Raw genomic sequence first — 26,577 nt, 5'->3', positions numbered from 1 at the left:
ATCAGTTTGCCTCCAGGACAGGCTGCCTGCACATTGCTGTTCCTAAGAGCATGACACAATTTGAATTGTGCCCTAAATTCCCAGCAACGTAGCAGGGGGAAGATATGACAGAGCTAAGGAATCTGCCTTTGGCTTGAGGTTAGAACAAATTCTTCTACATTATGCACTAAATACATTAGCTTCAGAAATGAGCTGTGATTCATTTCAAGGCTAAATTTTTGTTGGAGCTCCAAGAAGGCAGGATTTTATTTAATGTACTTCTGAGCTGCTTTGAAAAGTGTCTGCCCCTTGCACTGCCCTCTAAGTCATTCTGAAGGAATCTCTCCCTGGGGAGTTATAGGGTTATTCTTCTTAGCCTGAATTTTGGAAAAAAATAACATTTCAGCTCAGCACTCTAGCACATCTCTCTATTTTTGCTGAAGCCTATAGGTGTTCAGCTATCACTTTTATTCTAGTTTCTGTATGTCAGCAGCAGTTGTGCAGTTCCTACTGCCCTTTTATCCTGCATTGGTCAGGAGCTGATGACAAGTATGCTGATCTTTGTTGTGGTGTCTCTTGTCTCGCTTCAGATAGACACAATAGTTTGAGTCACCCATCTGCAGAATAAAAATCACAGCCTCAGCAGCTGATAATTTTTGTGCTGCTAAAGTGGAAAGGAGAGAAGCAGTATGATTCTACACCTTCTGGCACAGACAGGCATTGGCCTAGTGTGTCCATAATTTCTGTTGTTCAGGCAGAGACCTGAGAATTCCCTGGCAGATAAGAAATATGCTCCAGTTATTTTATCTTTCCTATGTTGTCTTTGTGCTGTTGTGGGAAAAGGAAAAATGTGCACATTACACTTTTCTGTAATGCATTAACTTGTACCGCTGCAGCCTGCCTACCCATTTTTCCACTTGTACAATCTCCAAATTAGAGACTGGGGGGAAAGAAATTGTGCAAATAATAATGTAGTACAGAGGGAATTTTCTTTAACAATCCAGAAGACAGGAGCATGATTGCTTAGAAAGACTAAAAAGCCCCCATAAATCAGAAGGGGGAAAAAAGGGTCACTGTTTAATTTAAAAATCAACATCAAATTAAAATTATGAGGTAAGAAAGTGTTCTATACCTTCCCTATGCTGCTTTTCATAATCTTTTTTCTTTTGTAACTTAGTCTTTTCAATATTCTTTGAAAATTCAGGGATATTAAATGTCACATAAAATTATAATTGTAATTTATGAGTAAAGGAATGCTGCGAGGTAAAAGAGAGACTTAAAAAAGAAAGACAACAAGCTCTAGTATATGAAAGAAAAAAAAAATCTTTGTGGGGAGACAGGCCACAGAAATAAATACATATCTGGTTGACATTTCTTTGTATCTTATTCAAGCAGAATAAAACTAAAATTATCCCACATGCCTATAGGCTTCCCTGGTGTAAGGCATAGAATTGTAGAAGGGATTATTTTATATGTGCATTTTCATTTGTTCCCTTTCTAAGATAAAAAAGCGGCTATTGTAGCTGCTGAGAAATGATTTGGTAAAATAAATCCTTTAAAAATAGAAGACATTTCTGCTGAAATATTTTTCAGACACTTCATGATCTAATGAAGTACTTTTACCAGGGGCAAATCCAGCTGCTCAGACTGACCTTGGAGAAAACGTTACATGAGCCAGATAAAAATAAAGATATCATTTGGGAATAAAAGCTATACAGGATTTTTTCTGTCAGACTTTTCTATGATGGAGAAACCATATCAATACTGAAGGAAAGTATCTAGTACTAAAAGAAATTACTACTTAAAGGAGAAACAAAGCCCATAATCTGTCTGTTATAATTGTCAGGCTTTGCAATCCAGTGGTAACCTGAGTAAAAAAAAAAAAAAAAGATAAGTGATTGATTCTAATTTTCTCAGTGACACCTTCTGAAGCAAGTCTTGCAAGATCAGACACAGTTTACAGAAACTGTGAGACAAATGGGCCTTGTAAATTCATAATGTACAATGTCCTACACAACTTGGAAAAAACAGCAGTGATCCCCACTTCAAAAAGAAACATCTGGAAGCACAGCTACTGCTGATTTGCTCATGCAAACCAAGCTATATCATAGCCTGGTGGTCAGATCATTCACTCAGGACATGAGAGGACTGTGTTTTCTGTTTTGAAACCAAATGTCTTCCACTTCCCCAGACAAGGCATTAACCACTAGGGTTACTGCTTTGATCCCCCTGCTTACATTGTCTCACTGTGCACCAAAAAATGCAAGGCCAGCCAGAGCAGAGTATGACACTGTGGCCTAGAAATTAGAGATGCTTGGATGGAATCAGGCTCTCAGGGTTATGTCAGTTCTTACCTCGGGAGATTTGATGTGAAGCCTGGGAAAATGCCAAATGCATCATCCTCCTTTTATCTTCTATAATTTTAAATAGAACTAGATGTCTTTTCTTAGCCAGAGAGTCTGGAATTTTAGTGTTTCTGCTCATCCTTTCCTAAGTTTTGGAAATTGATCAGAGTTCACTCTCATATAAACTTTTTTTTTTTTTTTTTTTTTTTTTAACCTGATCACTCTTCTTCCTGGCATGTAGATATTTTTTGTAACACTTCTAAGTTGTTTATTTCCTTTCCTGTCCTTCCTGTACAGAGAAACTGGCTATGGACAGGTGAATTCCTGCTCTGAAAGGTCTTGGATCTTGGGACTTAGGTCACTGTATGTAACAGTTTTGGATCTGTCCCAAAATAAATAATCTCAGGGAACTGCTGCCTTGGTCTTGCAAACCTAACTGGTTATTCTGCTATCAGACATGTAAGCATATCCAGAGCTCCCACATGCTGCAAAATTTTCTGCCTCAGGCCATCATCTTTTCCCATAGTTGTTTTTTGATATCTGAAGTTACAGGTAAAATAGAATTAGACAAGGCAATATGGGAAAAGCTTTATTACTTGCAACTTCCTTATGAAATCAAATTTGATCTTTCTTTGTGAATAAAGAATTTGAAGCACTCATCTGTATTTTCTTCAGCTCTTCTTTTGTGAGAACCTCTCGTTACCATGTGAATGTGCAGCTGGGAATTTACGCTCACTGAACTCAATGATTAAAAACAAGACTTCAGTGAAAAATGTTCTGCTGGAAAATACAGTAGAACATCCACAGTGCCATGTAACTAATAAATGTTGGTTCCCTGTGGTGTAGTTTGTGGGAACTGTGGCCTCCTGCAAGGTTTCTCTAAAGCAAACCAGATGCCTGCTTGTTCAAGAATGCTCAGTTGTTGTGTGACCTGTCCTCACAACAGCTGAAAGAGAGGAAAAATGCAGCTGAGTTTATGAAGCTGTTAAAGCAAAAGCTTCAAAACATCTCAAAGCATTTTTAATGATGCATTTTGCTTGCTCAGTCAAACACTATGATACTCCCTCTTTGAAGCATAACTGTATTTAGTGAGTAGACCTGCCATCTGCATGTACTCTGATGCAACTGCCTCCTGTTAACCTTTTGTTTAGTCACATTAATTATACAGGTTATCAGTAGGATTGTCTGCTCAGGTTGGCTGTGGAGTTTTGCTCAGATACTGGGTATATTATATTGTCCTAAATTCCTTGACATTTGCAGCAAATAATTATCTCTCCATTTTAGTCAAGAAAATTTCTGCTGTCAGATTCAGCTGTTGCCCTCATATTGAAAGGCTGCTTCATAATGTTACCATCTGTCCATTGTAATAAAAGATAGATCTGGCTTTTGTACTCACCCTGCAATAGTCTATAAATAGCACACCATACAACAAACAGTTCTGACATACTGACTGATAGATAATTACCTCCCCTTCGCCTAGGTGCTGCTTTGTTCCAGTAAAAGAAAAAAACTCAAAAAAATGTTAATAAAATAATATTTGTCGTGTTTCTGATGTATGATATATTTAAAATAATCCAATATGTTCATTCTATAAGCATAATTCTTTTATTTTTTTGAAATATTTTACTTGTTGGCCCTAAAACTGTAAATCTAGATATTTTAGATGAATACTTTTTACTCCTGTCATTTATTTTCACTAACTTCAAATTGCTGGAAGCTTTCAAAGAATGCTTTACTTTATTTTATTTTTGTTCTTTGCATCATAAGGAGGGTTTTTCAGCTACAGGTCTCTTTCAAAGTCTTCTCAATTTAAAGGATACAGCAATTCCCATATACTTCATATCACAAGGAAAATGAGAATATCATGCATCAGACAGAACAGTTGATTTCTCCTTTTGTGAGTGTGTTTGTGCCTTGAAATGGCATACCTGCTTTACACTTTTCATCCTCTTTTAAGTAACAAGATATCAAGGTAGATGATAAGTAAAATATTTTATATGTTAGAATATAATTATTTTATTTCACATAAAGCCCCATCCATCACTTCTCTAAGTTATTCTTATGTTCCCTTTATGCTCTCCCTATTATTTATCTCCTGCATGTGTGAACACAGAAAGACTTATGGTGAAACCCTATGTGCAGAAATATTTGCATAAACTGTCACTGAGTTTAACAGTAACTTCAGATTTACACAAAACAAAACTCTATTTTCAGTTCAAATAGGTATGAAAGAACCTCTTCCTCAAAATCATGTATACTTCACAGATTCTATTGATAAAATAGAAGATTCATTTTGAAAATTTGTTCTTGTACCACCACAAGGGGTTTTCCTACCTCCTGTATAGCTGTTGTAATCTCTGCAAAAGTATGTATAGGATAATACATTACGCAAACTTACAGCTTTCCAGCTGCATTATACATGTTTGCACATCCATTGGAAAATTTTTGAGATCCATCGGACAGGAAAGAATTAAAGTCAATCTGAAAGGACACAAAAAAGCCATTAAAAACATACCCCCAAAAAAGCCATAGAAATGTGCAGGAAGAATGCGCGAATACAATGGAAGCAATTAGAAATAGAATACATGTTTCAGTAGAAAGCTCTCAAAAAAGGTCTCTATTAGCTGAATCCATCTAACTCAGCCTAGTATGACAGCATGGAAAATAAATTTACATACTTCCAGAAAACTAAATCTTTCAGTAGGGTTGCCTAACTTAATGAGAAGTCTAAAGAAATGCAGCAGAAGTGTGCCTTTTCGTGCTACAGCAGAATTATTTCACAGTTTCAGTACTTCAAAGCCTCTGCATAAAACTTACCCAAATTTGCAAGAATTTCATAACATATGCCAGCAGTCATGGTGGAAAAGTAGTTTTATGTGTTGCTGTCCTAAAATAAAGTGCTTAAAATGTCAACACAAAGGCTTAAAGAAACATTTGATGATATTGATGGTAAACCAAAATATGGCTGCAATTTTGAACTGTAGCTGTGCATCAGTGTTAGTCCTAATACTTCTTGTGAAATTCTTTGCAAATTATGAGCAAAGAGTTATTTTTAAATTTTAAGTTAAAAAATTTATTTCTTATTTATTATAATAATTTATACATTATTTACAATAATTTATCTTTCGAGTAAAAGTTCTCTGAGGAATCAGAAAGAAGAATTTGTAAGAGATAAAGGCACAAGTTTTCCCTCCCTGGATATACCTATGCATCCAGTGACGTTTTTGGCACTGGGGCTAAAGGGAAGTGGGCAGTAGCTGGCAAGTATGGCTGTATATTTCTTTTACCTAATTTTTTGTTGGTGACCAAACCTTCTTGATTCTATAATTTATGTGTAGCCAAACAGTGATAGAGCTGCATGGGGAGAGTCTGAAGAGGGAAGTCAGACCCATCTCCTATTCCCATGCTGTTAAAAATAGTTCCAAAGGCAAATTCTGGCTAGTAGGTAATACAGCAAGTCATTTCAGAGGCACCTGGACTTTAATTTGTGCTTCAGTAAATATTTTAGTATTTTATAGTAAGCTTTCATTGAGCTGGGAACTGTTACCCTCCATTATTTTTTTGTCTGTATTGTCCCAATGCAATTAGAGATGAGGAGAAGTTAGGGAATGAAAGAAAGAAGTAAATTTAGAAACATTTTTTTCCTTTTAATATCAGCATAATAGCAATTAGCATATCTCCCCTTATCAGAAGGTCAACTTACTCAAATGCACATAACTAAACTAGATGCCAGTGATATGACTTTAAATCTGTTTTAGAAACTATTATAGCTCTTAATCAAATCAAGGCAACATAAACTTTCTGGCTTCATAAGAAATGGAGGAACTATCTGGTGTCTGCTTTCAGCAGAGTTGATGTTTGCCTTTATAATTTAATATGATACTATTTCTCACATTTGGGGTTTTTCACCCCATTTCATGTGGCTATGAACTTGCTCTAAATTGTATTGAATTTGCAATGCAAACGTGTTTCAGCTGAATGGTGGGGTCTATACTGTGTGCAGTGTGTACTAGGAAGGAGTAGGACAAGGCAAGGAGTTATTTGATTAGAGTGGAACAACACCCAGTGCCTCTTGAGGTGACTCAGACAGTCTGCAGATAATTGATTTAGATCTATTTCTACTTGAATTCAGGGAAGGAATCCTTTAGATCTACTTTGAATCTGTTTCTAGTGACAGAATACATGCTGTGACACTGAAGATTGATCGTGTTGCCAGAGTGGCAGACTAACTTCCTTTTGGATATGAAATCCTCATAAGAATTTTAACCCAACCTTTTCTCCTTGTGTAACTTTGAGAAGTGCTGCCTAATGACACTGGAAGGAGGGAAGGAGGAAGGAGATTCTTGCCACTGATACAATTAATGAAATTCATAAAGTTTTCTTTTTCTCCAGAATTCAGAGCGTTTAGAGATTCCCGATGTCTCTTCAAAGAGTCTAATTACCATTAATTCAGTGTCATAAAAGCAAGCAAAGCAAAACACTGAGTGGACAATAGTATATTTATTTTGAAAAGAGTAACATTTTGCACACATGACGTGAGTCACTGCTTCAATACCAAATCTAGTGGGGTATTAGCACACTTACATCTAATGTATTTTTGATTAGATTCGCTTTTTGAAGACAGTGGCAAAATACCTGCTGATGTCTCTATTAAAATGAAAGTGGTGGGAAGTGGGATAATTAGATTTTGTCAATACTTAAGATTACTGCTTTCAGCTTCTTAAAACCTTTGCAAAAATTACTTTCCAGTTTTCTCTCCATCTTCAGAGTTGAGTAAATGACTATGCTATAAATGTTATACTTCCTCAAACAGGCCATGTTTTCAGGTTGAAGAGCAACTGCAGTATTGAGAAAGGGGGAAAAGAAGTAACATTGGATTGTCATGGCATTGGAGGCCACAGACTTTGAAACTTGTACATAGGCCGACTCAAATTATAATACTACAGGATTATTTGTTCTGTGCAGTGTCCTAGTCCCTCTAGGCTCAGTACCTGTACTTTAAAATTAGAAAGAAATTTTTCTTATTACTTTTACTATGTGCATGGCTAATGAGTGATCATTTTCTATTTTAATATAAACAATGAATGCTGACAAAATTCTGCATACAAAACTCACAAATAATAGTTCTGCATGACTAGCAACTGAATATATGTTTTAGAAAATCCTAATTATACTTTTGAGCTTCTATCTGAAAAAAACCCCATTAGATTAAAGACTCACCTGATGGAATAAAGTACATTTCCATTCTTGAAAATCCGCAACAACTTATTATCTGTTGTTACTTCATGAAAGTTGGCACCTTTTTCATTAGCAAAGAACAGATCAGGTTTCCAGATGGAATCCAGCATGGATGGATCTAAATCTAAAGAGTCATCTGGATATTCACTGTATGCAAGGCGTGGATCATTCCAATTCTGACGGAGAAAGATGTTCACTCGGTAATCCTGAATAAAAGAGAAAACAAGCAAAGCTTTATCAAGCATAGGGATTTAGCTTTTATTTCATTTCTTAGCCATGTAATCCCCTGTCCATCTGTGGATGACAAAAGAATTACTTAGCTGAATGCCAGAATGATACCTATTTATATTAGTGGCACACAATGGATAAGAATAAAGATGCATTTCAGGGCAATTGAAAAAAGTCCTAAGATAAGGAAATCCAACCTCCATGTACAGTTCATATAATTCCATATAACTCTACCTTATCTATCTACCTACTCTATCACAAATTTGTCTTGAATTTGAAATAAGAAGCATAAAAAGAGATTTATGGTGTTACCTTTTTCTGCCCAAACCCTGGCAGGGGTATTCCCATTCCCTCTCTCTCTGTCAGTGAGAATCTGTCCCACTGTAAGGGAAGTTAAATTATTTGTTTTCTCTCTCTCTTTAATCCTTACTTGTTTTAGACTCATCACACAGGCTTTCTGTGCCTCAGTTTCCTATGGGATATTGTGTGAGCAGTAGCTTGCCATACAGCAGTCTGAGGAGGGCACATGTTCCTCCTCTCTTCAAATAGGGTAGAGACCCTATAAGTCTTTATAATAAATTAGATTAGCCACTGGTGTAGTCACCTGAATTTCTACAGAAATTCCTGTCTTAATCAAGAGGACTTTTATGGAAAAGATGACTTCAAACTTCTGGAAGTCATTTTGCACATACATCCTGTCAGAAATGTATTTATGGCTCCACTTTCTTGCAACTTTGCCACTCTGAAAATACTTGGTTTTAAATAAAGGTGAATAATAGCTCCTCATTACATTGCATTTAGAACTGAGACTGCACATAAGGGCATAGGAACTGTTCTTCTATTGGTGATAATAAGATTTTCCTCATTATTTGAACTGCATTAATGAAAAAGATCAAAATAAAATAGAGAAAAAGATAGGTTAGCTGCAGGGAGAAAATGGCAACTGGATGTCAGACCTTACATGACACTTCTGAATATAACAGAAGAAAAAATGAATCACTTTTTTATGGTTAAAAAGATTATGAAAATTAATTTCAACAAGAAGGCTTTTTTAGTCAGAATGGGAAATTAGGTGTCCAGGGTTGAGAAATAAAATTTAGCCAAAAACTATGGACACTAACTTTAATAGGTTAGACTAACTAGTTAAAACCCCATTGGTGTAGAAATTGTTGGTTAAAAATGCAGCATTTTATTAATATTTCTCTTAGGAAACTTGGGGCATGTAATGGGGAAGAATCATGCCAACAGACATAATAAAGGACAACAGGAACCTCAATATGCAACATTTATCCATGAGAAAGTTTTTCATATCTTCAGCATCCTGCTGTTTTGGTCAATTTAATTACTCAGCTTGACTGAGTAAGTAAGTGTAGCCAAATATGCTAAAAACATACTTACCAAGTATTGCCAATACTTGCCAATATTTGTGAATCATATAGAGAAAGTTCCACTAAAGAATTTTATGTTAACATAACTTTAACAATTTTTAGCACAAAGAAGGTAAGTAGAAAACTACACCTGAAAAATGAAATTAATTCAGATTACTCTTTCCAGTGCAGGAAAAGGGCTCTCTGACCAAATGGAAGCAAGCAACATTAAATGCATTAGAATTGTTAATCAACTGCTTTATTTAAAGAAATAAACTGTTAATTAATTTGTTAAAAAAACACACACAAACACACCCCAACTCCTTTCAGGAAAGGACTGAAAGACATTTTCTTTTTCATCATGGGTAGGAACAGCCTCAAAAGTCATAAAAAGTTCTTACGAGAACTCATTGCTGTTTTTATAATTAGTACCATGATGTGGTAAAACCAGAGCCAGGGATTTGTACTATACAGATGTAAAAACAAGCCTGTATTTTCTGTGTGTTTCCAAAGTAAGACAAAACTCTTAGACAAGCTTGTGCCTCAGTGCTCACAGAACTATATTTTGGTGTTTCTAATAAAAGGGAATAATAACCCCTGAAATATTCTTATTTCTTTGCATGAAATATCATCCCAACATCATCCCAAATATCATGTAGTACCAGAGTCCATTCCAGCTTGCTGTACAAAATCAAAAGGACAGGAGGAAGAAGGATGTGGGAGCAATGAGGGCTCCACTGCCTTTCCCAGCATGCGCGATCCTTGCACTGAAGGAAACAGCTCTAAACCTGGGGCAGTGGGGTGGGAGCACTACAGCTCTCAGGACTTTGTATTTCTGCCCAATCCAAACTTTATATTTTAAATTATATAACCTGAGGTATGTCTATTTACTTTACTTTTCTCAGTAGAATATGAAGACTTTATGGACAGGATAATTTTTATAGTAAAGGTCTTCTCACGTGTGAGACAGAACAGGTGAAAATGCATAGCATGAAGGCCAAATGAAAAAGGAAAATGAAGAATAACAAATGATGTGATCCTTTCAAAATTATATTAAGTTATTCTGTATGTCAGTATGAATAAAGTTCATTGGTTTAAATTGTTTCCAGCTTTTAAGATGAAAAAAGTCCTGGTTAAACTTCTCACTGAAGCAACTGGAGATATTTTTCATTGTTATCTCCCTTGAAAACGCTGCCATTGGCACTCATTACTCACTTAAATAAATATCCTAATCTAACAAAGGAAAGAGGCTGCTATTTGACTGCTATTTTATGAAGGACAAGTATTCATCATCTCAGTTTATAATTACACATTATGAGCACAAGGCCTAACTACTTTAAACAAGTAGGGTTGTTTGATGCAAACACAGACACCAGAATCAAACTGCCTGAATTGATTTATCCTACAAGAGGCTCAGTGTTCTCACGTGCTATGAGAACATATCCTTTATATCCTTTTGCCTGAAAGGATGACTCCTAATTCAAATAACTGTGACAGAACAGTCCCTTGAGGGGAGGGAGAAATCATTATTTCAGTTGTGGTGGCTTCCACAGCCTCATCTGTAACCTCAAGGCTGCCATTATCTGAACAGCTGCTGTACCCTGGTTGAACAGAACGAGAGTGAGACGTGTGTCTGCACTTGTTTCACCATGCTTCAAAACCTTAGCACAAGGTGAACCTTCTTAGAGGGTCAGAATACTGCTCACCTGCTTCATAAGGCTCAATAAAATAAAAATTGGAGATCAGGTAATTGCTCTTTGCTGTCCATGCCAAGGCTCAGGCCACTATGGACCTTGGTATTAACATTTTGATTAATAACTTCCAGCACACAGTAAAATCTGAAACACTTACAGGATATTTTGATTTCTACTTCATTATACTTGTACAGATAGAGCTATATCACCACAACATACAGATTGTAGCTTTTTTGAGATTTTTCCACAAATCTTCAAGATACTAATTTCCTAATTATCACTATTTCTTTAAAGCATTTTTCATATGCACTTCATGTGGAGTCTTTCTAGATCTGAGAGATTTCAAAATATGCCCCTCATTTAAACATTGAATATCACCCGTTCTCATAAGAACATATGCTGTTATTTGAACCAAGCCCTCAGAATTTCATGCATAAATTACAGAACTCTCTGTTGCTATTCCAAATATAATAATTTTGCCTAATATATACTTCTAAGTGAAATCTAGACTTGTCTTTTGTATGATGTAGTCGAAGGATTCTTCCTTCCCTTCTTTTAACTCACTGTAAAATTTTAATATGAAAAAGTTCTTACAGATTTTGGAAGAACACTGTTAAGAGTAAACATAAGACACTATAACAAATTTTGTTCTTGTAGAAATTTTTTTTCGTGAGTTAACTATGACACTTGTAATGAAAGCTCATTTTCACTGCCATAGAAGAAAACATTGATAATTTTAATTTTTACTTCTGATATTTTCCATAATAACTGTCTTGGTATCTGAAAAACATGCAATTTGACATGCTTTTTATTGCTGCCTTGATTGGTATAATTAGATAGGATGGCCTTATTTGTGGTAATAACATCTTTCCGTTTTAAATTTATTCACTGTTTTTAAGTACAGTGGCTGCATATTAGGTAATCAATTACTTTGTCCAAATTTTCTAGAACCACATGATTCCTCCCTCAGACATCAATGTCTTCATGGATATGCCTTAGGAAAATGACTTGCAATTTTTGTTCCTAATCTTCCTGTGACTCTTCTGTATAAGGAAAATGATTCGGTTCCACATGCAAACACATGGAAAACTTTCCTTTCTGGTCCTGCCTGAAGTTACTTGGCTAAACACACTATGGGTAATTAGGATGTCTAGATTTCAGCCGACGAAGGCTGAGGATGAGCAATAAGGCAGGCCTGCTCAGTTCCTCTAATCCTAGTCTATATTGCAAATTGTGGGTGCTCCTGCTCCCACCATTAAGTAGGATGACCCAGATGGATGGGAGGTTTAGGTGACAACTAACTTGCCTCTGATCTCACAAAGATTTAAAAATTAATTGAACTATTCAGAAAAGACTGTTGATGGATTCAAGTGAACAGCTCCTCTGAGCAGTAGATTTTAAGGTGTGTATTAATGTTTTTAATTTTTCTAGGGTTTTGGGTTCTTTTTGGTAAGTTAAGTTTTAGTGGTTTAGTTTGGTTTTGTTTGTTTCTCATACATTTCAGAACTAGTAGATATCCCAATGGGGGTCCTGTGAAAGGTTTGGTTAAAACTTTATTTTAATTTTACCTAATTCCTTTCAGAGTTTGACTCCAATAACCATCCATCAATATTCATATTGAAGTCAATAGAACTAGAAGTCACTTGGCAAAGAGCTGGCTAAAACTAGTACTTCAACATTGCTACCTGCAATATCAGACCTCTCAGACTTCTTATACACTTAAAATTTAGAGTTCAGCAAATACACTTATACACCACTTCTGCATGTAGTGCTCTCCCTAGGTGTGCCACATGCTTTCACTCCCTTGGATTCTGAAGTGGTATGGTTTCTGTTAGCATTCTGGCTGGCACAGATGAACATTCCTTGCTTTATTTTCTTCTGGGATAAGTTATACCTCATTTGCCACCATTACAAATGATGAAGGATGAGAACCTACTGCAACTACTTCAGTTCTGTCTTTCCCTTAGATAGAGCATTGGGTCATTTACGGGATGCTTGTTAGCACAGAGCTATCAGACCATCATTCAATCCACAGCTAAAAAAATAATATAGGCAGTAGTTTCTGAGAGAGCTCCTTGATTTTTTCTTTACTTACTCCCTTGTCTTTTTCACAAAACATTCAAAATGAGTTGAATTCAACAACGTGCTGCAATATCTACTTACTTTCCATACCTTTTAGGGATAAAACATTGCAAATGGATGGGTTTGGTTTATTTTAGCATTGATTTATTTTGTTGAGTTTATTATTGGTAGAAATACTGGATTTTAGTTTCTGTGCTCACTATAATCATCAGAAGTTAAAGGTAGTTAATATCTAGGATGCTTATTCTTAAAAACATTAATTTACTACTCACATACTGTATAATAATATTTGTCATAGCTCCTACTGCATGTCCTAGAATATTTATTAATTAAAGATTCAATATACTACTCCCATATTTAATGGAAGCTGTGTGTTCCTAATGCATTACACTAAAATCACATTTTGAAACTTGTTCAGTGTAATTGCTTTTTTAAGCTTTAGCTCAGGGGCTTTTAAAATGTTTGCACTTTTAAGCAGTAAGATAAGGGATTAGATGATAAAGGACATGACAATTACATGAACAAACAACATACACTAAGCCTCTATCTTCATTTGGTGTTTGTCATGTTCTCAGTTGACCAAAGGTTCTGGTTTTTTTTCTGCAAGCAAATGATGTGTCCCTGAAGAAGTTTTTGCTCTACGGCAGAAAGTACTTCTTGCTAAGTGAAAAGTTAAGTTTTTCTGAGATTTTTCATTTATTCAAATGAATTTTTGGTACTATATATTCCATTTTGTCATTAATGAATTTTATGTTAGCCCTTTGAAAATGACTGGTTTCAATGAGTGACTGAATGGGCTAATTTTATAATTTTTTACTGAAAATCTGCATTTGAAATCACCCTCTGTTTCATCTCCTCAGAGAAATGTAACCAAATTAGATCAAATACAATTTTGAGAATTCCATATTAAATTTCTCTGATGCCTTCCTTTATTTGGTAGACAAATATGACATTGTCTATGATAGGGTAAATAAGGTAAAATAAAAGGTAAAGTTAAACTAGCCCAGAAGCAGAGCCTGCTAACTCCTGTAGTCTAAACACCTGCTCAAGTGGGCCATGAGAAGGAATATATTTGTAACTTAAACAAACTCAATCAGATATGAGTTGACCTTAAATTTATTGATATGCATGAAATGCACCAAGAGCTCTGTTAGGAATATCCGGTTGATTTAGTGGTTTTACAACGATATCATGGCAACCCATAAAATTTTGTGTGTTTGTACTGTACCAGTACTGAGGAGAAGGGGAACTATTTGTTTGTCTACCCAAAGGTATCATCTGGTGGCATTTGAAAAGCCCTAAGGTATTTTGCCTTTTGGCTGCTGGTTCAAAAAGATGCATGTGTTCTGCAATCCTGTGATATGTTTACCTTCCCAGATAACTCAGGGAGTCTTAGGGGTTATCAAGGCCACACTAAATACACTTGGACAACTAAATAAAACTTCAACAGACACAAACTCCATTCAGTATCAATTTGCTAACCTGTTCCTTACATGAAGAAATTAACTTTGCGAACAAGTTCATGTGGTTCTAGATGAGTAGAAAGGGAGAAAGAAGAAATATACAACTTATGGCCTTCCACTAGGTCCATGATGAACTTCTACCAAAGGGTAGAAATAAAGGTAACTTATTGAAAAGTGAATCCTTATTTTAAAAGATCTCAGAGACTGTAATCTGTAATACTACAGTAATACCAAAACAGTAGTCACAGGCACAAATCTAAAACATTTTCCCTACATTTTGCTAAGCTTCAAAATTAATTAACCAGTGTAAAATATCAATATATGCAGTAAAAACTTTGTAATATTTGTATTTAGTATATATTTTATATACATATATGATATACATTAACAAGACATGCAAATTATGTATTTAATATAGTCAGTTTTCTGAAACTGTAGAGCAGCCACATTAACAAAAAAAAAGGAAAAATATACTGCAAACAAAGGACCTAATAATGGTTGACTAGAAACATCAAATTTTCAGTATTCTATCCCTTCAATTCTACCAGGAGTTAAGTAGCTAAACCTTCATTCAATTTAAATCTTTTAAAAGAAGATAGAGGAACTAAAAAGAAGATTGTGAGAGATCTGGCATATTGTAGTTTACAATGTTTGTAGATGGAAATCAGGCTAGAAATCTTCTTTAACTAATCCTGTTATGCCAATAAATTAGCTTGCATATGTTCTTATACATTTACGTTTTGAAATCCATTAACTGAAAGGGAAACCTAGCGACTGAAAGATCAGGCACTGTAAAGACTGCTTATTTTTTAAAGCAAGGGAATAAATTCAGATTCTCCAAGAGTGCTTTCGAAGATTATTGTTTTATCATTAAAGACAGATAAACAAGAAATAATGCATACCTACTTTTTTCAGTTATGTGTGTTTAATTCATTTGTTTATCATTCACCTTCAATATCTTAATGGTTGTAATAAAGTTTTAGGTTAGTATTTATTCAGACTGCTTCAGTTTCCAATGAGAAATGCCTTGAGGAGGTGGCTGCCTGTTTTTTTTTTTTTTTTTTTTATGGGAAAGAAATACATGGGACTAAATTTCCTCATAGGAAAAAATTAAATTTTAAACCTAGAGGCTTGCAAGTTGGGATCTTTCTGAACTCTGGAGAAGTCTGAAGTTTGTTTGAGCTGAGGTAAAGCTAATTTACTTCACAGTGGCTGTTACTGGGCTATGTTTTGATATGTGCTCAGCACAAGGTTGATAATATAGACGTCTTCTGTTATTGCTGAGAAATGCTTTAACAGAGCCGAAGCTTTATTTTGGTGGGGTTTTTTTTGTTTGTTTGTTTGGTGGTTTTGTTTTGTTTTTTGTTTGGTTTTGTTTTATTTTGGGATTTTTGTTTTGTTTTGTTTTTCCAACTGCTGTGCTGGTGAAGAGACTGGGAATGTGTGGGAAACAGGGAAGAGACAGAGCTGGCACAGCTAACACCCACCGACCAAGGCAATGTAACCAACAGGACCATATGGCGTCGTGCTCAGTATATATTGGGGGTGAGAAATGGGTAGAGGGGCAAGAAGGAGGAGGGGCATATTTGGAGTGATTGTGTTTGTCTTGACAAGTAACTGCTATGTGTGATGGAGCTCTGCTTTCCTGGGAATGGCTGAACACCTGCCTGCCCATGGGAAGCAGTAAATTCATTCCTTGTTTTTCTTTCCTTGTGTGTGCAGCTTTTGCTTTCCCTATTAAACTCAGCCCACGAGTCCTCTGACTTTTACCCTCCCATTAATTCTCTCCCTGATCCCTTTGGTGGAGGAATAAGAGAGAGGCTGTGTGGCTCTCATTTGCTGGCTGGGGTTAAATCATGACGAGGGATTTTTGTTGGCTGTGCAGTGCTTTTCAGCCCTGGATGAAATTGCTGAGAATTTGAAAGCCTCAGCAAGCTGGAGCACTAGAGGCATAGGAGCAGAGAAGCCTGTGAGTTGGGATTACCTGCAATTTGGAGAGAGGGGGGAAAGTGTCAATCTGCAGATCTCTGCCTAGAGACACCTGTCTGATGAATCTAAACAGCAGAGTAGCACTCCCTGGTTAATTAGAAAAAGGGTTAAATGGAAGTGCTTAGGAGTGAGAGAAGACAAACCAATTTCTGTGCTGAAGGAGATGGCTACTGCTGCTGCTGAGGCCCACATAGTATGTCTGAGATTCTGAAGTCATAAGGGTTATTTTGTGCAAAAAGAAATCAAACTACTTGAGAGATCATGAAGTTTTTTTATTTTTTTAAATTGGTATTAGGCTTTAAAAGGATTTGGAGGGGGGAGGAAGAGGTCTAACACTACTGATGTAATGGCAGCAATGACATAGGGAGTGGCATGTCAGTAGAAAATGCATATCATACCACACCTTGCTGTGATCATATTGACTTTTAAAGAAAATTAAAGTCTCATTCACAGACTCATAATACTTCTTGTTCTGCTAGATTTTAACAGCCATAATTAATAGCATGCTGTGTATTGTCTATAGAAAAAAAAAGAATCTGGTACATAAAAACCAGATTCTTACAAGCACTTTTGATGAATTGTATAATTTTACTGTTTAATTTTAAAATATTATAAAATGGTTTCAACTTTGTTTTTAATATATGGTTTACAATATATCTTTGCAGTATGGGTATGGTGCATAGAAGTCTGAGCATACAGATCTTTTATGTTGAGTGATTACTTTGGCTGCTGTAATTAAAAAATCACACCCAGCATACGCACACCCAGAGTGCAGAAAGTAGCAAGTGTTCAGAGTAGAATAAAGACAGGGTGGGAGAATGGAGTTTTTAACTGATGCTAAAATGAGGCTTTGAAATTTGTTCAAATCAAGAATTTCAAGGTCATGTAGAATGTTAGTACTGAGAACTTTTCCAGGGCATATTTATTAGACTCAAGAACAGAAATTAGGGACAAAGGTGACAATCTGAAAATCCTTTACTTTCTTAATTCAGGTTCATTCAACAAATATTCTAAAATCCACTGCAGCTCTTGTTACTATAAACAGAGTTAGTAAATTGCAAGTTCATGCAAAACTGAGGGAGACAGGCTACAGTTACACAGTGATGGATGGGGATTTATGGACTTAACTCCTATTAGCATTATTGGGAGTTAAGGATAAAATCCACATATATCATGATGAGATTAATATCCATTGCTTAAATGCACATAATGAAACTGCTACACTAAAGATATTTTTAAAACTATTACTTTTGACCTATTCCTTTGATTTAACTATTTTAAATAATGTTTTTACACCTGATATCTGTGTTCTGATTTTAGAAACCATCACAAATGTTGCATAATCATAAGCCCAAGGGAGTTAATCTTTCATGATTACAACAAAATAAGAAACTTCATTAAGAGCATACCTCATATGATGTGAACAGAGCTATGTAGTGATGCCACATTCTTACTTTCACAGATACTAAGATTTTCTACAATAGTGACTGAGTAGAACTCAGCTTGCAAATTAGATATTTTCACATCTTTTTCTGGATAATGCTGCAATTGCTGTATCAGGATGTAGATTTTTAGGAACAGCCTATCTGACTATAGCATTCAAACAGATTGAAAAGACTAATATAATAATGTGGAAGACTAATATAATAATGTGGAAGTAAGTAAGAAGATACTGGGAGGGGAGGGAGTAATGCCACATGATTTCATAGTGCATAGTGCACAGTGCTGTACAAGTAATGGTTTTCCCTTTAAGTGCAAAAGAGCAGTCAGAGGAAGAGGATTCAGTGTAAACAAACATAGATAAGAGGAAATAAGAGGTGTGAACTGTTTCCCAGCTTTGCTAGAAGATTAAATCACTTTAGGTAAACAAAGGATATAAAAATTTAACTAAAGGCTGTCTCCCTTGGAATGAGAAGATAATGATTCTGGAAGAACCTTTGATAAGTTTGTAAAGAAACCATTTTGGTTTTAGGAAGCGTTAGAACAGGTGATGAGTAGTATTTAAAGCAGCACTGTACGCAGTAGCAGGGCCTTGAGCTGATGATGTAGGAGGTCACTTCAGGTCTTCTGTAGCTAATGATTGCACTAAGTGCTATGGGAAGTAGAAAGCTTTGTGCCTATAAACTGAGCTGTTCAGCTTTCTGTATTATACAGTGTTTTTCAAATTCTTTAAGAATGCTTATTAAAATGCATCAGAAAGAAGGATACATTTGTATGTCTGGATGAGCTGATTATAACACCTGCACTGGTAAATATTTACCTATTTTAGATAAACCAGAACAATTACTTCCAGCTTAGAGTAGTAAGTCAACTGTAGGTCTGGATTCAGTTTTTTCTTCAAATGAGGTAAAAAATATTTGAAGCTAGGCTTCCATTAATGTAAACAAGAATTAAAAAACATGTGACCCAGTGCACAAGCAGCAAGGCTACTACTGCTACCACTAGACCTAAGAAACAATCTCTGACTAATGGGTTTTGTTTTCAGAACTTGTTTATACCTGAAGTTGGTATAGATAATTGTATACCTGATTTGACATTTCTTCCAGGACCAGGAAGTCAAAGCATGAGATACTGTATGCATTTGGTAGTAGTCTAGAGAGATTTTCTGGATATATCAGCAAATCAGATACTTGACTCTCATGGTTCTATGCACAGCTTCAAATGGAACTCATTCTTAACCAGCTTCTCTGAAAACAAGTCCTCAACACCTGTTAGTGATGTGCAATACAGCACATCAACCTTGATCCACTGTTGCAATGCAATGCCACGTCACACCTTGCAACTTGTTGAGACATTTGGAACATGGCTCTGATACCTTTGCCTCATATTTTCTTGTCCCTCTTCACTTTGTTATACTGTTGTAAAGCCGGCCAGTGTTTTACATGATATCTTCCACCACAATTTCCAGGGAATTCAAAAATTCCCAGCTAAAAAGTTATCCTAAACTAAAAGTTCCAGAGCAGAAGTGTACATAAAAATGCTTTCCATTTCTGCTTGGAAAATCAGTGGGTATAGGTGTTGGGGAGGATGTAACAGAAAAGCCTTATAAATGTGATTGCCTGGCAAAAGATTTTGAGAATATAGAAACTAAAAGCGAGATTGAAATGAAAGCAAGTTTTGAGATCCCTTAGTTACTGAACAAATGGAAAACAATGGTGTGGCCAGCTGAAGGTAATCCCCTCTTGATGAAACAATACCCTCTGCAAGCAGGCAGGTCCAAGGGTCAGAGCAGACCCTGCAGCTTGGCAGATAGGGCCGAAAGAGCAAGATTTAGGGTTTAAAATGTAACACAGTATGGTAATGTAGTGACTCTTATAGGTTGTATGGAAATGTTATAGGATATGCATGCTGTAGTAGATTGGTTGATGAGAATCTGAATATTCAACACTGAAGATTTATTGTATTGTAATGGGAACTTTGCTTTTTCTTCACTCTTTTCTCGCTCACTTCTTCGTCTTCTCCTCTGCACTTCTTCACCCCCTCCTTTCTACATGCTCTCTGCTCTTAAACCTTTGTCTTTAATTCTCTTACACTTTAGGCCTCTCTTCTCCCGGGCCTGCTCTGGGCTGTGGCTGGCAGCTCCCAGCAGGGCCCTGCACCCACACCCTTTGCAATAAACCGATAGTTCCACGACCTGGCTGCAGAGATCTCTCATCCCTGTCCGTCCCACCATGCGTGACCCCCATCACTCCTACAGATGCTCTTACATATAGAAATTCCTTTTTACATTTGAAAAAAAAAATATGCCATTTATTTCCTAATATGGAATAGTTGCTGAATCTCAGAAGGGTGATATGATCTCTCTGCTTAGAATGCAGGTTCAGCAGCAGGATTTGCCTGGATTACTCTGGACATGTAACAAACTGGACAGCTGTAGACCCACTAGAATTTGTAAAATCTCTGTCTACTTGTGACTCTGTAACCCAGGATCAGGGTGGCAGTGGCCAGTGTATGAAAACAACTAAAGGATGTTATATAATCTGATGCCCAAACTTGCACAAGAACAATCCATTTTTCTGAGCCATGATAGAAGAGAGTTGATTGTCAAACAGGGACCTTTTTTTATTTTTTTTAATTCTGAAACTGTAAAGTGGCCATTATTGAGAGGCCTTGCTTTCACTCATCTGAGATACAAAGCATAGGTGTTTCTTCTTCACACTTCAGTATTAACACATTGCTATATATACTGGACAGATTTTTCAGTGTATTTTCAGTAAAGAAAGGCATCTATTTCTTTGTATTTGAGATATCAGCCTAAATGATTCATTTGAGGAAAAATGCTTGATGAAGCTCTTTAGCATTGAGGTTTGTAATGTGTACAAGGGAACTCTTCTTCCAAGCAATCTAGTGAAAGACAACCTAGAATAGGTATGATAGAACAAAATCAGGAATGCTTATCGAAGAAAGATGAAGCTAAAGAAATTAAAGAGCTGTGGCTCATGAAAGGACCGTAATTATGTTGGCTTAAAAATGTGTTGGTGTGATTTAAAAGCATATTTTATTTGCAAAGGCAAGATGATCTCATTAGTGGGGGGAGTAGAGAAAAATCTATAACGTGCTTCCTATCAACATTAAAGTCTTTTCAGACTGAATCAAAAAAATACCCCTGAGCAAAAACATGGTAAGGACAAATAAGAGACATGACTTTCAATTGTTAATTGAGATTAATTAAGAGTGTTAGACTATAATTAAATTAGTTAATTCAGCGTTAATTTTCTGCACTGTTGTTATTTTCCATCACGTCTCTCTGTGAGCGTCCCCTTCAATGCATTTTAAGCACATGCATTATGCTAAGCGTATTAACACACTCTGAGTCAAAATTGCTGTAAATCTGCATTAAGGTCAGTGTTGTACCTAACCTTTAAAACTCAGAAAACCTTGACCAAGTTTATCAGTCACATTTCCTAGAATTAAAGCAGATATTTTGGTACGGCCTACTACGTACCCAATAGACTAATTGTTTTGTGTATTCAGTATTCTGACTCTGAACATTTGCAGCTGAAAATGTTGGCACTGATATTATTTTGACCTTGTGTGACTGAATAATCTCTTTTCTTATGTTTTGGTAATTACCAACAATATATATGACTCTGCCCTTAATGATCACAAAAATCTTTTATCTTTAGGAGATACAATGTGAATACAAGCTTAGTGCAGCTTGAGCTAGAAAAGCTATCTAAGGAAATTTTTAGGGTATTGTGATAAAAGCTGAAATTTAAGTTCCACTGCACCAGTAAGAAAAGTATTGGCTTTCCTGTAGGAAATAGTTCCTGTACTGCCAATATATATTTAATTTATGTGATCAAGCAATCCAACCAATTTGTCAGATTTTTAATGTTATGTGTGCTTAGGTGTTTACTATTTATCTCCAATGAAAAACTTCACATGTTAATTTGTATTAAATATGTTATGTTAATTTCATTATAATGAAATAGTAGTTTTATTCTGTGTTTTCACAATTTTTTAATCTTTTACTCTTCCAGATTTCTAAATTCTTCTGTGTAAAAAGCCCAGAATAACAGCAACATGTAAAATATGAAACACTGGTCCTAGGTTTTCCTTTATATGTGTGAAGAAATAGGAGATTTTCTTGTCTAGAGGATGAGTGTGAAATTCTTACTTTGTGAATATCATTGAGACATGCACAGATCTGGTGCTACCATTCAGTTTGATAACACAGAAAAATTGGTGAGGCTGGATCCTAAATGGCGCCAATGATAAAAGTTTGTTTTAGGGTGTTTTCAATTATGCAATTTATTTTTTTTTGCCTGCCTCCTCAGAGCATACATGACATAAATGAAACTGCTCATATGACCACTTAAAATCACTTTGGTCCAACTCAGCTTCCTAGAAACAGGTGGCATTCTTTTCCCTGCTCCTCTGAACCATCTGATCTGCATTTTGAGAAAAAGAAATGGAATGGAATGTGAAAAAACAAGGGAGGGAGGGAGGGAGGGAGGGAGGGAGGAAGGAAGGAAGGAAGGAAGGAAGGAAGGAAGGAAGGAAGGAAGGAAGGAAGGAAGGAAGGAAGGAAGGAAGGAAGGAAGGAAGGAAGGAAGGAAGGAAGGAAGGAAGGAAGGAAGGAAGGAAGGAAGGGAAAGAAAGAAAGAAAGAAAGAAAGAAAGAAAGAAAGAAAGAAAGAAAGAAAGAAAGAAAGAAAGAAAGAAAGAAAGAAAGAAAGAAAGAAAGAAAGAAAGAAAGAAAGAAAGAAAGAAAGAAAGAAAGAAAGAAAGAAAGAAAGAAAGAAAGAAAGAAAGAAAGAAAGAAAGAAAGAAAGAAAGAAAGAAACCAGTTTGCAGAGCTGACAATCTGTAAGCCAAATAAAACTACGTTTTCGATTTGTCTGTGTCTCCTGAGCTGTTAGAGCAGGTGTAGGTGAGTCAAAGGGAATGTGCTTGCCCGAGAGCCACACACTGCCCTTCCCATTGCCCACTGCCACATCCTGGTCCTTACTGAGAGCTGTTCAGCCCAGCAGTGTGAAATTGGCACCGGGCTACTTTGCAGGCGACGCGGGCTTTTTTAACCCCTTGTTTCTCTGCCTGTTTCCTCTGTTATGCACAGCCGAGGCAGCAGAGGGAGCTCAAAGATTTTGGACATCAGCAAGAGACCCTGGGAGGCCCGGACAGAGAAGCACACTTCCAGGGGTAACCGCAGCGACAGGGAAGGACAGGGCTGGATGTGTTTGGGCTCCTTTAAAGCTAGTATGTAACTTTATGTACCCCATTATCAGCTAGTAGTTTTAAATAAAAGGTATCAGTGGCCAGTTTTTATTTTGCACTTGTTGCTTACTTAAGCGGTTCTGTTTGCAGTTTGGAAAAAGAGGTATTTGTCAACAATTTAAAAGTCCTTTTTGAGTCTAAGAATTTGTTCTAATGAGTTAAGACATAGGTACCTGAATTTTAAGGGATACAATAAATTCAATTGATAAAATAGTGAAAATTGAAGACATACTGAACTGCAGTGAATCAACTATAGTTAAAAATTCAGTTTGTGAAATGCAAGATTGCTTTCATTGTCATTTAAAGGCAGAAAGATTTTCCTGTTTTTTAAAAGTTCACCATCAGTATTAGGGAGAAGAAAAGCTAATAAACCACACAATTGAAAGTCCTATCTAGACAAAAGCATTTGTTCTGCAAAGAAATGTTTGAGCCTCTGAGAGGTCATCAGCTGCTGACAATAAGTAGAAGTCTGTTTTGAGCTATGTCAGTGAATACATTATTAACACAACACAAGCATCACGAAGGTCAAGGTTGTACTTAAATGTCCAGTTTCTGAATGCATGAAAATAAGAGAATGAAAAACCTTGTGGTTCCGACCAGGTTTGGTATTTTCTGTAACACATTACATTACCTGGAACTGTTTGTTACAGACCAGGTCATTGTCTACCTTGACTGTTTCAATGTGCTTTGGAGGTAACACAGAGCAGACTGTAGTTTGATTATAAAATAGAAATATTGTACTAACTTAAGTAAGTTGCACTGAAAGGAAATGTTTAAAATTCTCTGGTTTTGGAGAGAAAATCCAATTGAGAAGTGAACTTGGTCGTCCTCTTCCCAAACTCAGGACAATTTTTGTGTGTTAACAACTCTAGCTTTGTATATATCCTTTATATAGCAGTTGAGTGGCTAGGTCTTTGAACTTTACTGACCTTGTGGTCTGTCTCCTCTTTTGGACGAGATCCACTCGTCCAGACATTAGGAAGTAGCTGTGGAACGCTATTCTAATCATGTGGGTATTGCTTAATCCTCTGATTGAACCTGAATAAATCTCTCTAGATGCCCTGTCAATCTGTTTGGGATTTGCAATCTGGAAAGGCCCCCAAATACAAATTAAAGTAATTTTCTATCTGAAAAAAAAATCATCTACATCTCTCAATAACATCCACTACTATGTTCCAAGGTAGGTAAAGAACAGGCAGTTGTTAATACCACTTGAAGATAGGGGGTATAAATATTAGACTATATGAATTTTTCTTTTTGTTTTCCTAACTAAAGGCCCTTGGTTCTTGGTTACACCAGGGTTTTTTGGTAGGTTTTTGTTTGTTTGGGTTGGATTTTTCTCTTTCTTTTCTTGCTATAAGAATTCAGTTCTGTCATTCTAAATACATATCCTGACTCCTGAAATTGTTGGGATTTCAGAGTGTTTTATATATTTAGATCTTACAAACTCCCACAGTTGTTCTGTCATCTCTCTGTATTTTAACCCACTCTGCCCCAAAATTACTATGAAACTGTTTTCAAAGAGGTGTTTTTAACTTTCTTCAAACAAATGTGAAACGCTTGTAGAGAGAAGGAATGCCAATATCTCCCCACACTGAATTTTAGTGATTATATACTCTAATTTACGAGCATATGTCTCACCTTTTAGTGAGATTATCCTAAGGGTCCTCATCAATTCACAGTTCAATATCTTGTTTTGTTACCTTTACACTCTGACCTCTTCTCTTCATTTTGTTAAAATCTCATCTTTTTGTACTGTATCATCTTTCTTTAGTGGACAAATTTTAAGTATATGTACAAAAATATGCAACCATCTTCTTTTTATTCCAAATTTTATATACCAGTTTAAAGTTTTAGTCATTTCTCTTATTTCACTGCAATAACCCTATGGAAGAAGGATTTTTAAAATAAACTATTCATCTCAGTATACACTGTACATGATGAAATTAAAAAATATTATTAACAAAGTTGCTTAATGAATTAGCTCTTTTTGAGGTTAGGAAGGTGGAACATTATTGAAACTAATATCTATCTAACAATTATTTCATTGAAATTGTCAAAACTTAGGTAGAAATCATTAAAAAAAACCTTCTAGCCTTGGCTTTACTTTTACTTGTGTGTGATGGTATAATGATGAAAATTTTTGTTGGGAAAAAAAATCAATTGCCAAATTAGGAATTCTCACTTTCCATTCTCAGAAGTGGATTTCTTTCTTCCCTTATTTCCAGCTGAACAGAAGCCCTGGCTAGCTTTAGAGCTCATGGAACATATTTCATTTGAACTTCAAACATTGACTTAGTTAAAATATCTTACCATGGTTGTCTCTGCAATGGATCCAAAGCTGTTTATAAATATGTTGCATGTGACATTAACTGGAGGACCTGCAAAAGAGAAAAAAAAAAAACCCACCAGTCCCTGTTCCAGAATTATTGCTTATTGATTGTTTGTTCAATATAAACCATTGTAAACAATATTTACTGACTTTGGAGGAAATAATGCTACATTCATAAGTAATTTAGCACACAATTAAATTGAACGGTTTCTAATAATTTTCTTTTGATTTTTGTCAAAGGCACACTACCTATCTGACCACGTTTAGCAATTTAAAAAAACCCGCAAAAACAAAGTTCAGTATAGACCTGCACACATGCTTCTATACAAAAAATGAAAAAAAAAAAACCCAACATCCCATTTGAAATATATATTCAAAATATTTTATGTGTATTTCAGTGAGAATGCAAAAAATTAGAGGGGAAAGTGACTGTTCACTCAAGGCAGCTTCTACCTTCAATGTTATCTGTCATCACTGGGAAAAGAAATGCATTATTGCTGCTCCTATCTCTACTGCTTACAGGAAAGTCATTTAGATTCTATCCCCATTTTTCTTAAATTCAGAAAATGTTTGAGTCCATTTATAACTGAATTCTTTGTTACCATGGGCCCTCAGTCAACTGTTGTTTTGTCTTATCTTGCATTTTGAAGAATCAATAGTGGCAGAGCAGTCATTATGATAACTGAACAAGGAATTGCCTCTTCATGGAAAAGGGTTTAAATTATTTTCCAGAAGTCACTTTAAAAATGTCACTGTGGAAAAGCATGCTAATTTTTCCATTATTCCTTATCAATTTCAGTCTGTGTCCAAACCAAGCAAGGTTTTTCCATCTCCAGGTTTTTTTTTTGTTACCTTCCTACAATGCAGTATTCTTATATCAATAAACCACTTCAGCATGGGAGAACCTGGATTCTTTTTGCAAGCAGTCTAACAATGAGAGATCTGTATCTGGAATATGAAGACTGGCCTTATAAACTTTTATGTAATATCTCTTTTTTAGTATCACCGAAGAAAAAAATTCCTCTGCCACTACTGGTGGATTGCAACTAGCAAAATCTAACATCACCAATAAAATTCACATTAAATACTTGAAGAATCAGAATGTCCATTAAAAATTCTCCCAATAGGACAGAACTTGGAA

The 26,577-nt window shown here is 35.8% G+C and overlaps 1 protein-coding gene across 3 annotated transcripts in view; it reads right to left on the bottom strand.

Annotated features, from left to right (window-relative positions):
- Window positions 1-26,577, bottom strand: part of GLRA3 (glycine receptor alpha 3) — an 85,146-nt gene that overhangs the window by 33,067 nt on the left and 25,502 nt on the right. For all 3 annotated transcript variants that reach the window (XM_058024485.1, XM_058024486.1, XM_058024487.1), the window contains exons 3-5: window positions 25,418-25,485; window positions 7,545-7,768; window positions 4,723-4,805 (exon numbers count right to left, since the gene is read on the bottom strand). In XM_058024485.1, coding sequence (XP_057880468.1) covers window positions 4,723-4,805; window positions 7,545-7,768; window positions 25,418-25,485 — 375 coding nt within the window. The remainder of the gene's footprint in view (window positions 1-4,722; window positions 4,806-7,544; window positions 7,769-25,417; window positions 25,486-26,577) is intronic.

The sequence above is a fragment of the Melospiza georgiana genome, chromosome 5 (genome assembly GCF_028018845.1).
Source record: "Melospiza georgiana isolate bMelGeo1 chromosome 5, bMelGeo1.pri, whole genome shotgun sequence".
Classification (NCBI taxonomy): domain Eukaryota; kingdom Metazoa; phylum Chordata; class Aves; order Passeriformes; family Passerellidae; genus Melospiza; species Melospiza georgiana.
The sequence above is the reverse complement of the archived record's forward strand: the minus strand, read 5'-3'. Positions and strand labels throughout refer to the sequence as shown.